Source organism: Lagopus leucura, unplaced genomic scaffold (genome assembly GCF_019238085.1).
Source record: "Lagopus leucura isolate 7727_CA_CO unplaced genomic scaffold, USGS_WTPT01 Super-Scaffold_100029, whole genome shotgun sequence".
Taxonomy (NCBI): domain Eukaryota; kingdom Metazoa; phylum Chordata; class Aves; order Galliformes; family Phasianidae; genus Lagopus; species Lagopus leucura.
Window position 1 is genome coordinate 4,737,349 of NW_024962280.1, and position 13,674 is coordinate 4,751,022.

Sequence of the window (13,674 nt, forward strand, 5' to 3'; positions counted from 1 at the left end):
TTTTTATTTTTATTTTTTTTAACCATCAGAGCTTTTTTTTTTTGCAGAGTAATGTTACTGAATTTGATTTTAATTCCTAACTGGGATATTTGGGGTTACATTTTACCTGAGACTTTGGTACACTTTTCGATCTGCAGAAATCTTGTCCGTGTCTAAAAGGTTTCATATGCTATGTAGTTAAATAAAACAATTTAAACATCAAGCTTTACAGGCAATCTGGTAATAAAATCCTGCAAGGTACTGTTTTATATCCTTGACCATAAGTAAGAAATGTAACAGTATTTCACCCTTCCAAACTCAAGAGTACCTGAGAGCACCCCTGTAGACAGGGATGTTTTTCCAGAAATAATATTTAATTTTGAAATTCCTGCCAAAGCCTATTTCTGTTCCCATAGGGGCCCTTGTTACAAGTGCAGGACCCAGTGCAGCTTTTGTGCACGTGTAATACTGGGACTTCAGGAGTCTGCACAGCGATCCATTTAGAGAGTTCCGATGTGTATATAGGAGATGTTAAGAATGGAAGTGGTACCTGCAATCTTTTAATTAGTGGTGAACTGACACTAATTGCATTTAAATTCTACTGATAAGGGAGGTTTCTCTTTCAGTGCGTATGAGCCTGTAACTGTGTTGCCGAAATCACGGTCATATAAATGCTTGTGATGAAGCGCTCGGTCAGAGGTCACAGTACAGCTGCGACACTGTGAACTTAGCATAGATCTTGCTGTGGTAGTAAGGCTTTAATTTTGGCAGCGGCAAGCATGGAAATTTTATAAAGTAAGGACCTCCCAGGTGTTAGCTAATGAGAATGAGAGGAGGAGTTTCCCCCTTGGACCCACCGTGGTTTTGGTAAAAGATGGGAAATTCTGGTCTGGAAGCTGGCATCAAGTTAGTGTGGGTTGCGCTTGGAAGAGTAGAATTAGAGCTCTGGTGATGATGTATTGGTGTTTCTGCCTTGCTGCTGCATTTGCTGGGAAGAAGGGGAAAGGCTCAATTGGATATAACGGATGAAAGCAGCAGTCTGCTAATTGCTGCTATATGTTTGGTGGCTACTGAAGTCAGGAATACAGCTTGCCTTAAGAAATTATATATCCAGTAGGTATCTCGCTATGTGTGTGAATGTAGATACAAATATAGATTGTGGTGGTAGCAAATTTAACTCAGCAACTGCCTGGGAAAATGAATAAATCTGGTCAAGTAAGATTCCATGGCAACTTTGAGACTACTGGTGCTTTCCTCTGCCAGAACAAAAGGGTTGGGAGCAAGTTGGAATGCAGGAGTGACCTGCTGGCCTTGCTGCAGCTGAGTGCTTGGAATATTTATATGTTTTATTTATCCTTTCAGCAGAAGGCTGTTTAATTGCACCTCTCTCTTTTAGAGGGAACTTTTGAGGCTTTCCCTGGAGAGATTTTTAGAGTGGTTAATCAGAGGGACAAACCTGAAGAGGCAAGAGAGATTCAATTAGCGCCTTGCTCCCAACCAGCCAGCAGCGCTAACCTGACGCCTTGGCTCCAGAGCAATCCGAGCACCCAGCCTGGTGCATCAGGCACCTGGCCAGCCCAGCACTGCCTGCCTCCCAGAAAATGTCTGCTGAAGGAACACTGCTTCTGGAAATAACTTCCAGAACCTGACTGCAGGCTGAAAACAGTGCTTTTTGTATATTGCTGAGCGTTCTGGTCCCTACGACTATTAAGCATATCAAAAATAGTGCAGAAAACCAGTACAATGCAGCCAGATAATGATGGTTTTGTCTGAGTGGGGGGAAAAAAATAATCAGCGTGGACGATAAAGAGAGAGAATTTGCTCTGACTGATATGATTTCATGCAGCATAACTTTCCAGCTTCTGTTTAAAGCCTTGGTATGTAATTTCAGTCAGCAGAGCAGGAATCGTATATAAAATCACCATCTTTATTGTTAATGAGATTTGTGTAAATAACTTTCTAAGAACATATTGAAAATATATAGTTCACTACTGAATCTGAATGCAAATGTCAGGTAAGAAGAGCTAAATTTGCTTCCTGCAATGTGCTCAGCCGTGGGTTTTTTTAAATAATATGTACATATGATATTTCTGACATATTAGCTGCTTTATGAGGAATAGCACCAGGTTCTGTAACAGTAATGTATGTGTGGGGCATATGTGCTGTTTTGGGGATATTATTGGTTATACAGAGCTGGCAGAGAGCCCAATGCACCTCAGATGTTCCAAGTTCTGAGGAACGATCCCTATTGCCCTTCCAAGAAAAGACAGTGTTTGCCAGAGAAGCATAGACCTGGTGAGCACCAGGTGAACCTCCAGGCTGCCTGCCCTCAAGGTGGGATCAGCATCGGGTGGGAACCATCCTGCACTCTCCTCATCTCCATTGGGTCCATTTGGAGCCTCCTCTGTGTTAAGGCTTCACTTCCTCAGCAGCCCTTTTTGCAGGTGTCTCCGTAACCACACGTGTGTGAAAGAGATTTGGTGTCCATGTAGGGCAGAATATTAAAGAAATCCAAATCTAAATTGAGACTTCAAGTGCCCACAAAATTTAGAGGATAAAGCAATTTGGTTTGTTCTCATTTATAGCTGGATGCTGCTTTATACAAATAAACTTGATGTGAATCTTTCCCTCCCATGGAAGATAACGATGTTCCCTGCAGCACTCCTAAGCCAAAGTCATTCCTGTTTATTGGCATGGATTCAGATAAAGGCTTTACCTTCCCCCAGTGCAAACTCGGGGGTCTTTTTCTCGTAAATAATTTGCTTTGAGAGCACTTAAATCGGGAACAAAGGCTTTAGGAAAATGTCATCCGTTCGACTTCAGCTTAATCTGTGTGCCACGCCATAAATCAGTGCCTCTCATTACCAGCCTCTATTTCATGGAGTGCCCCCCGTTATCAGTACTGCCAGGGTGAGAGGAGTGAAGAACAAAAAAGAAAGCAAACCCCCAAAGCTCTCTAATGAAACATATATTGCAGAATCAATATACTACAATAGTTTCCAAGGAACTTTATATTCTGTACTGTGTACTGAAGCCTCCTTTATAGATTGCCTTTGTAATGCAGGCTCTGTCAGCCCTCCAATGTGAGTCCATCCAAAATCAAACCAAAGCAAAAATGGTGTAAATATTCTGTATGAAAACTGAACAGTCAGACAAAAGTCAAAATGGATACGAGTAGCTCCTCTTGATAGGCTGCAGTTCGAGATGCCTGCTGCGCTGGAAGCGGGAGCATCAGTCTTTTTCAATAGCATTCACGGAAGGAGCTGGCCAAAAGGATTTTTTTTTTTTTTTTTTTTAATTTTATTTTTTGGTGGCAACTGTCAGCTGGTGTGATGTGACTGCATTGTAGCAAGATTTTGAGAGCTGTCATGATTGCTTGGAAAAAGCAATATAATTTCAGGCCAACTAATTGAATCCCTTTGATGCCAAGAGATTTGCTACCACTAAATCCAAACACAGAGATATCTCACCAGCACTTTTATTAAGGCAAACAATGTGAAAGGCTCACTCCACTTTGATGGACAGGATTATTAGGGAAAAACAATAATTTGCTGAAGCTGTATTTTCATGCCATTTCTGAGTATGGCATTAAAGATAGCTGCAAGGCTGGCTCTCCCCTCTGCCCTTACCTCAGGACTGTGGGGATTTGGTAAACTCCAACACGGATCTCCTCAGCATTATTGTCAGTGTGAGAAATGCGGCGCATTTCCACGCCTCAGGAATAAACAGAAATAAAGCTCATCCCTAAAGTAACCTAAACAGAATTCATCCTCCCCCTACTTTTTATTGTTTGGTTCACCTCTGTAAAGCTTTTCAGCATTTATATTCATTTTACACTGTCAAAAGCTGAACAGGAGTAAGATAACAAATGGTTCTGGTAGCAGCTGTCACCACCTACTGTCTGTGCATGCCTGTGTGAATCTCTAAATGGAAATAAAGTACTTTAATAACACATTTTCTCTAAACTGTCCTCATGGATAAAGTTCCTCTCAAATCAGCCTGTGAACACTTTCCAATTCGGTGCCCGCTTCAGCCTGCGTCGTCGTCTCTCTCTGCAGAGCCCAGGTAGCGTGCAGCAGTGTGATTTAAGGAGAGTTCAGAGGGAAAATGCGTTAATGGTGCACCTTCTGCACCCGCTGCTCACCCGCACTTGCTGCTTTCGGTGTTTGGACCATCTCCTAACCTGCCTAATTTTCTCCCCGTAAATTAAGCTGATTGTCATTGCCTTTTTGGACCAGCTGGGAAGCACCCATAGCCACAAATTAAAAGCGGATTGCGCTGCCCTCCCTGTTTCTGTAAGATCCCTTCCAGGAGCAGATGGCAGCTTGGGAGGATGAATGCCTTCAATTTCTCAGGGCCCTGGATATCACAGGAACTCCTCTTCAAACCAGGCTCTAAGGCATCGCTTCACAGGGAGAGGCAGGAGGTGGGATCACACTTCTGCACTGACCTTCTGTTGGGTATCTCAAGGCCTGTGATGCACTCGGGGAGCTGTGGGGATCAGATACCCAAGGGTTTTTAGCTGGCTCACTTTGACAAAAGCCCTTTGTTTCTCCAGGCAGAAGTGATGTGCCCTGAGCCATCTACCATATCAGTGGTAGAGCAAAAGACTGAGCTTGTATCTTTCATGATGAGCTCATGCTTCATGGAATCATTACAGGGGGAAAAGACCCCCCCAACCCCAGCTCATTCCCCCATGTCCCTCAGTTGCCACATCCCCACAGCTATGCCCACCTCTGGAGGCAGTGACTCCACCAGTCCCTGGGCAGCTGTGCATGCCAGTGCATGACAGCTCTTTATCATCAGAAATGTTTCCTAATATCCAACCTGAACCTCCCCTGGTGCAATTTTAAGCCGTTAGCTGTCATCCTGTCACCAGTTCCCTTCCTCCAAGGCTGTCCCAAGTCTTTTGTTTCTCTTTTATTTTTCTTCCTCTTTTCCTACTGAGAGAATTACGTTGCCCTTGTCTGCATTTTGCAGTGTCAGTAATGCATGAGGCTTGCACGTGTCTAGGTCAATGAGGCTTTTGATTGTAAGTGACAAGTGGTGGGTGATTATTATTTTTAATCAACGGTTTGCTCAATGTTTACAAAGTACGAAGAAAATATTTAGCGCTTTTGAGCACTCGTCACCTCCAGGTAAATAACTGAGTAGCATGTGAGGAAGCCAATTAGAGTTAATTAGAAATTGACTGATCTGCTTTGGCACGAAAATGATTGGAAAATATGGTCTGTCCTTTCTGGAATAGGGATTTTGTTCTCGTACACGCACATCAATGAGGAAACATATTGTTTTATGGCCGGCGTGTAGTATTCCTTTGAGAAAAAAGCACTTTATAAGCCAGATACGTAACAGCACTTCAGGCAAGAAGAATGAGGGCATGAATCCGTACAGACAAATAGTTGTGCAGTTCCTCAGCTTTATGTCATGGTGATGGGCATGCTGGAAATGCCTAGAAGATTAATAGATTCAAATTCAGTGATCAAAAGATGGGAGCGTGTCCAAATGGATCATTATAACAGATTCCCACTCTATCCCACAAGCCAGATTTGAGCCATCTGTAAGCTTCACATTCCTGGTCTAAAATCTTCTGCAGCCATAAAAGACAGTTAAGTATCGGTAGAAAAAAATCAATTTCTTGGCTTTGCAGCCTAAAAATATAGCAATGGCACTATGGGGAGAGGAAAACTGCTGATTATCAGGCCTTTTTGCGTTTTTTTTTCTTTTTCTTTTTTTTTTATAAAGCAAGTTAAATGAGTAGGCTGTATTTGGGAAACTAATTTGTTATCAGAGGTTAGAAGAATATTTCTGGAGAGTAAAGTCAGCATCTTGTGCTCAGGTTTGGGGAATCGGTGACTGTCATCTTTGTTGTTCTCTGTCCAAGACTTGGTGTACTCTCAAAAAGAAATTTCAAGAGAACCTGGGCTGATGATAAAACAGACAATTTATGAGTCTGATTTTTAGCTCCAGAAAGCTGGTGTTAAAAACGAATATTGAGCCTTTCACATGTTATCCCTTCTGCACTCAAGTTTCATGGTGTTAAAACATGCCTAGTCCTGGTACAGCTCTTCTTGGTGAGAGGAGGATGAGGAGATCTCTATGAATTTGCATTTTTTACCCTTTCTATAAGCAGCTCCAATCCCCGTGCCCCTGAAAGTAAGGGATTATACAATGAGGGCTTCTTGCACTCCAAAAGAGGGTAGAAATGTGGCTGTATCCACCTTTCTGGAGCACTTAGTGCTGATTCAGCATGGAGCACATCCAAATATCCCCATCCTGTGCTGTTTCCCTGTCTACAGCAAGGGTTCAGAGAGACTCTTACGCTTTTCCATTCACTGCTTAAAGTGAACCTCTTCTCCTGTTGGTATTTATATAGAAGATACTCATCTTTTGCTTCTCATCCTACATTAAGACATTGATAGAATGAATGCTTGTTTAAACCATACTGCCTAACTCTACACTGGCACGCTGGCAAGACCCTGATGCTGTGGCCTTTTGAAAATATTTTCTGTTTGCAAATATTGTTGCTTGGAAGTGTGGTCTTGCCATGGCCTTCTTTGCAAGCACTGAATCACAACATGCCCTAGGAAAGGGCCTGAAAACCCAAGGTACGTGAACAGAGATGGCAGTGATATTTAGCTCACGGTGCCCACAGCAGCCATCTGTGGGATGCTGGGGCATGATGAACATATCCCACTGATTTTTTAATCATGAGAGGGTTATTTTCAGAACAACAGAGTCTGGAATTTAAATCTGTACAGGTTTAAACAAATTGATGTTTCTGAAGTCTTTTATACTCCCTGATGTCATGAGTTAGAATGAGACAAAATCTGTGGATCCTTATGAAGGTTTAATGTTATTTCGTAACTAAGCTGTTAATAATTGGCTAGAGATTTTCTAGATATGCGTATACAGTTTCCATTGAGGTTTTAAGCTAGAGTCATTTCTCATACTCTTCCTATCACAGTCCAGATGTTCAAGTCCTATTTTTCTACGTTCCAACATATGGATGCCAAAAATTTAGGGAAATTTACAGTGTTTCTCAATGTAGCTGCCAAATATACCGTATTACTGAGCTAGGAGGTGGGAGACCAAAGACTGTTGCCCCAATTTCTTCAGCCCTTTCCTTCAGAAAGTATTTAATTCTTAAGCTCTAATGGTGACAGTTGTCCATGGGAGCACTATTTTTTCCTCTCCCAGGTCAACTATAGTGCAGCTCACTAACACTAGGTCCCCTCTGATTAATTTAATGGTAGCTAAATAGCATAGCAATAGAAAGAAGCCACCAATTCCTTTTTTGAGAACACTGCCTTCCTGATTTCTGTAGTAATCAGCAGTATGCTGCCCAACAGATACAAGTCTCTAAATTAAACATGCATTTCAATTTTCCCTTCTGCCTGATGGCTTTCCTTTTCTTGACTCTAACAACTCCAGTGCAAGGCTTTCAGAATTGCCTGTTATTTGTATGTCTGGAAAACAACATGAGCGAAAGAATGATAATATGACGTGGGAATATAGGCAGATCTAGAAAAGACATTTTCACTTAAAAATAGTTAAGAAACATAAACAAGGAAGCATGCCTTAGTGATACAGTTGAAATGTGAGGCTGTACAAGTGCTTTTCTGGATTAGAGCCACTCATTTAAAATGCTGTGATGTCAGACTAAAACCTCGATTTCCTTAAATGTGAAAAATACCAGTCCACATTTTGCACCAGAAGCCACAACTCTGAATTCCTGACCTTTGAGATGTAACAGATCATGGTACTCTTTACCAACATTAAATGTGGAGGAATCTGTGTGTGTGTGTGTGTGTGTTTCATCAAGGAGCCGTGGGTAAAACAATCACAGTTTCAATCTCAGCTGTTTAAGTTTTCTGTTTTTCTCTGCATGGTCTCCAATTTGTCTATATCTGAATAAATAGAGGAGTTGGAGCTGATGCAGAGAAAAGCAATGAACACGATGCAGAGGTTTAAAGCACATGACCTGGGAGAAAATACTAAAAGGTGTGAATTTATTTAATTTAGAGAAAACTGAGAAAAGATTTGCTGTGAGGTTGCACGCATAGAGAGAACAGGGTGGCTTATTGCTTTTCGTGACAGGATAAAGAACAAGTTGTCTGATGCTTTGCGGTATGGGAGATTTGGGAGAAAGGTTTATCACAGCATGCTGACATAGATGTGATGTCCATCTCAGTGAAGGTTTTCAGATATGGAGCCCTTAGAAATGTCTTTCAGACATGTTCTGAGCTTACTTGGTTTTGCTTCTGGGCAGAGTGGGATTGCAAGGCAGCTTGAGAAGCCCCCCTCTACAATGTCCTGATTTCCCAGCCATTCCGTTCTGGGAAGGAATTCTTTAACCTTTGCTCATTCCTTCCCCAGGATGTCTATTATGGGCCTTTCCATTTCCCTTTGGAACAGACAAGTATTCCTTTCCTCTCAACTGAAAAGTGTTTTTGTCCTCATCACAGCTCATTTCTGAATGAGGGGGGGGGGGAAAGCCCGAAAAGGATGTCACTTTCTAATTCTCCTCACTTGCTGCTAGAATACTTATTGTCTTAAAATAAAATGCCTTCAGCAATATATAAAAGAAAAAAAAAAAAAAGGAATGTTTTAAAAATGCTTTTGAACTGAGTTTGGCAGTACAGCACTGAAACAAGTACAGCTGGCCCCTTTTTCAGAATGTCAAGTGCACAGCTGAAGTGATTGGGGTCACAATGGAGATGAAACATTAGGGAGAACCCAGAGAGCACAGCTCTAAGTCCTCCATTTTAATCACCAGCCGTATTCCTGTAAAGAGCCTGAAGTGTCTTTTCTCTTTTAAATTCTTACAACTACTAGAAAGTGATTTTTTGCATCGTGTATCACAGCAAAAGTCAAGCCATCACGCACACAGGGAATGTTAGTGCCTGGGTTAATTGTGAAGATATAGGGCATCTTCCAACGCTTGTAAGACAGCAATGCATGTGGAGGTACAGAGCTCAAAAGGCTCTGATGCTGCCTGATAAGAGCAGCTTTTGGCTGCACAGTGCCACTATTTAGCAGCTTTAGCATCACTAAAAATTGAGAGACTGATGCCACTGTTACATTTCATTCTGTACGCAAGCAAACAGTTTATCATAGTCTGTTCCCAGCAATTGTAATCCAATTTTTGTTATCTCACATTGTTTAAAAAAGAGAGGGAGAAAGATACTGTACGTCAATCTGATAAAAGTGTTTAAATAACTGGTGCTTTTTTGTGATTATGTCGGTTTTACAGCAGCATTATGGAAACACGACAGGGTAACTAAAATCTGATTACGTCTAAGTCCTTGCCCATTATGTGATTATTATGAACCATGACTTCTCCTGGCACGTTATGAATTACATGGTCATAATGCAAGGGATTTCCAATATAATTAACTGAGATTAGCAGCACTAGAGAAATCTGGGAATAATGATACAACTTTGAACAATCAGTTTTACTGTAAGTGCTGTTAGCTCTGGCTTCCAGGAACCAGGAGGCTGCTAGATGCAACCATGACCCACCTGTTGGGGGTTCTCGCACCTTTTCTCTCTTTCTACCCTCACGGAATTAATTACCACCTTGACAGAGTCCTGGGAACTCCCTTCCCTTTTCTTTTCTTCTCTGCCTGGCTAAGGTTTTCAGAAATGTCAGAGGTTTTTGTATACCTCCTTTACGAGGGCTCAGCCAGAAACAGGGAAAGGCTCTGCTTTTGCAAACATAGAAATATCTACTTATTGGAGGGCAGATCAATTTAGGATAGCTCAAATTTGAGCACTTAGAGACAGAAAGTCATGAAAGTCACAGATCAGTTTCAAAGATCATGGCCAATGTCATATTATTTCTTTAGTGTCTCGGGCAGCCAAGAGATCCTTCTTGCCACAAAAACTCGTGTGTGAACTCTCAGCTGCAGAAGAAAAAGCTGGCTGTGTCCAGAGGGGTTGCTCCCTACTGGACTTGTCTATTCTCATGTAGAAAGAAAAGGATTTCTATGCAGATCCAATGGCAATCAGTGGGTTTTAGAGAAAAAGAGAGAAATGGCGGAGTTGCTGTCGGGAAAAATGAGGAAAACCAGACCTCGTGTTTAACTGAGAAGTTCAACATCCAGCAGTGCCTGGATGGCTGGGGTATGGTGGGGACTCTCCTGATTCGTTTGTCCCTGATACAGACCAGATTCAAAAGAGGAGCATTTCTTTTCCTATGGGTTCTAAATTCCTTCACTGAGAGCAATTCTATGATAGTACAGTTGATTCTATGATAGAGTTAAGGCCCCAGAGATGTTTGGTTCTGATGGCTGCCCTACCGCCGTACCTCCAATGTGGTTGCGAACCGTCCCGCCGCCGCCGCGTAGTTCTTCTGCCTGTAATGTCTGCTGGCCTCCTGCAGGGCCGCCTGCAGCGGCTCGTCCAGCCGTGGCACTGCTCCACTGGTCAACGCACTGGTGGCATCAGCACGGCCAAGGAATGCTGCAGGCACCGCGAATTCAAAGGCGATCTCCTCCTCCTCAGCATAAACCAGCTCCTTTTCTACATGCATCAGGGTGTGCAGAGGAATATGAGACAGAGGGGTTAAGGGATTGCCAGCTCCTAATTTTGTTGCTTCTTTTTTTCTGGCTTGTTTCTCATTGTTTTCTGATTTCCGTTTAGGGCTTGCTCTGCCTACATCATTACTTTGTTTTTCCTCCTCTGTCTCTGCCTCTTTTATTCTCTCCGTGATTTTTCCTACTGCTCCATCCCCAAGGTGGTTTTTGACCTCTTGCAGTGTCTCTGGAATATCATTCAATTTGTTTGCCGCTACGCTTGACTCCTTGCTAGCCTGTGTTTGCTGTGAGGCTTCATTCTGGCCACTCGTGCCTAAGAAATCTTTTTGAAAGTCAGTGTTGTTTTCTGATTCCATAACTTGAACAAAGAAAGAGTCCTAGGAGAGAATGCAGAAAAGTTAAAAATGCTCAAACATTGCAAAGCCAAAAAAAGTCTGCAAATATTTTCTCCACTCAGCACATAGTATGCAGCATTATGAGGAAACTCTTCAGATATGGCATATCAGGCTCATGGTAATTACTGTCTCCGTCCTGTATAAGGGGTGTAAAGGTTTTAGGCATCTTAACTACAGTTGATAGCTCTTTATGATGGATGTTATGTAGAGTAATGGTGTTGCACTAGTTTGTTGTACCTGCAGCAAGAAGGGAAAATATGGCTTTTAATCATAAGGACTACAAGAAAGAGCAAAAACCTATGACTAATTGACTTGTGTTGCGTGCTCTAGGGAGCAAAACATCGCTGGGGCCTGGATTTTGAGAGCTGCTAAGCACGGTCACTGAGGCCAGAGAGGAGTGCTAACAAATTAGCACCTTGGCCGCATTCCAAAGGGCACAAGCTCAAAGCAATCTTAGCTTCAGCTATATTTGAGCAAAATTGCCAAAGTTGTTCAGAGAGCTGGTTGATACCCTCACTCAAGGCCACACTGGATGGGGCTCTGAGCACCTGATCAAGCTCTGGGTGCCCTGCATATTGTATGGGAGTCGAACCAGATAGCCTTTAAATATGCCTTCCTACTAAAACAACGGTATGAAAATTCAGATCTGGATTTGGGTTTTGATGTTTGGGTTTTTCACACTTTTCTTGTGCACTGTCTGCACAGAACACTGGCCTGTTGCTGGAGAAGCAGCCCTGCCCTATTAACAGCACAGGGAGCTGGCAGCAGCCTCAAATCAGTGCATGAGGCAGAGCCCAACGCAGGCTTCTTCTAAACCAGTTCTTGTGCAAAAAGGAAAAGTGATAAGACCTGCACTGCACACTCATCATCACGCTCAGATTCAATGGAAGTTTTGATTTTCATCTGCCTTAGCAAGGTAGGAGGCACAGGGAATTTTCTTCTTAGTTTTTCCAGTAGTAATGAAAAGTGTGATTGTAAATAGCTTTAATGACAAGCATCTTTCACAATGGTTTGTTGAGTGCAAACACTCAACTTTTAACCTCACGTTGTGGTTTAGCAGGCCCTTGTACATTTAGCACCAGGTTAATGCACTTAACTATGGGCACAGACTGTACAAGGGAAAGATACATCATAAGTGCATTTCTCTTTGTTCAAAAAGAGATTTTAGACAGATTTTTAACTTGAGTCTGCTGTATCTGTAAAAGCTGCCAGAACGTGTCTTGGATGCTGTAGTACAGTGAATCTGTGGTGTTTAGGGCAGTGGCAGAAATGTGCAGAAGAGGGTAAAGGGAAGAGGTGACAGCATTTCAGGCTGTATGAGCAGTTGATACAGAACTGCCTGTGGAGAAACTTATTCCTTCTTCCATGGTCGCCAGAGAGGGAGTGAGAGGTGAGGGGATAATTGTGTGATTTAAGGTAATTTCAGAGGACTTTTTTCAGTGATGTGCTGAGCAATCACAGCTCCTACCAAGTTCAGTGGGGATGGAAAACCAATGGCCCTTCTCAGATAGTGCTCTGCACTCGTCAGAATAGAGCTCAAAGGAATCATATTTATAGCAAACTATTTTGAATGGTAGCAGTAAAGCAGCTGGAAAAGGCTAATGTACTTGCATCTGGCAGCAATTTTACCTGTTTGTTAGACACTCAGTCCCTTTTTAAACAAACCACAGCACAGTCTAAAGATTGGAAGCCTCATTTTCCAGCACTGGCTTCAGCACCAGGTAATTTAGGAAATTATGATTTATCTCTACTGTGCAGTGGAGCAGAGATCTTCCAGCCAGCCCCAGGTCTGGCCAAGGGGATGAGCCTGGTAATCTCAGAGCCACGTTGTGCCAACACTGCTGTCATGTAAGGGGCTGTGACATTGCTCTGTGGATAGCCCAGGCCCCATAGGGGCAATGCAGGGCTTTTACAACCTCTAGCATGGGATGTTCACTGGGAAATGAAAACTGAGTACCTACATCAGACAGAAGTTGACAAGAATTTTCCTCTGAGCAGCCATGCTGTGCTATGGAGCACTTGGGGCCGACCAATGGACTCTTCTGTTCACCAACAATCTTACAAAGGAAAAGTCCAATATCTGATGGTGGTTTTAATATCGATGGCAAATTGGCTGGACCAAGCTGTCTTAAAAAGATCAGTAAATTTACCATGCAATAAAAAAAAAAAGCAGAGCATAATCAGTGAAATACATTCCATTAATTGCTTTCAGACATTTCTCCAGTGGACCGGCACCTAAGATGAACTTTGTTGTATCAAGTGGATTTATGCTGCTCCTATTGTATTTTTAGGTATTCAAGCTGATTAACGTGACTTTGCTTGTGCAATGGAAGCACGTTTTAACTTGGGCAGGCTCACTTTAATCACTGCCTCAGTATAAAAACACTGCTAGGGAAAAGCTTTTAGAAAATCATTATCTTTGTCAGTTAAGTATTTTCCTTAGACTTTTGTTAAAATGTCTGTTTTTGATTTTGGAAGCGTTCACTGTAAAATGCTCCTAATGAATCACTATGCAGGGGAATATAGAAAGACAGTTTAGTGCAGCAGTCAGAAGGAAACTAAACCTGGGAGCTCTTGGGAATGATCCTCCTCCTCAGTTCAAGCAGGTCCCACTTTCTGCATAGTGAGGGTTAATGCTGGCCAAGAGACCTCTGTCCATGACCCTACCAGCTCCCACAGCTAAGCATTTTGTTGGATTAGCAATGAAACCATATATCTTCAAATGGAGAGGCTTACATGAAAGAAACAAAAAACATAAA

General features: G+C 42.4%; 1 protein-coding gene across 1 annotated transcript in view; it reads right to left on the bottom strand.

The window, feature by feature from the left end:
- Nucleotides 1-13,674, bottom strand: part of SPATA16 (spermatogenesis associated 16) — an 87,380-nt gene that overhangs the window by 59,493 nt on the left and 14,213 nt on the right. The window contains exons 2-3 of the mRNA XM_042881041.1: nucleotides 12,877-13,042; nucleotides 10,292-10,897 (exon numbers count right to left, since the gene is read on the bottom strand). Coding sequence (XP_042736975.1) covers nucleotides 10,292-10,897; nucleotides 12,877-13,042 — 772 coding nt within the window. The remainder of the gene's footprint in view (nucleotides 1-10,291; nucleotides 10,898-12,876; nucleotides 13,043-13,674) is intronic.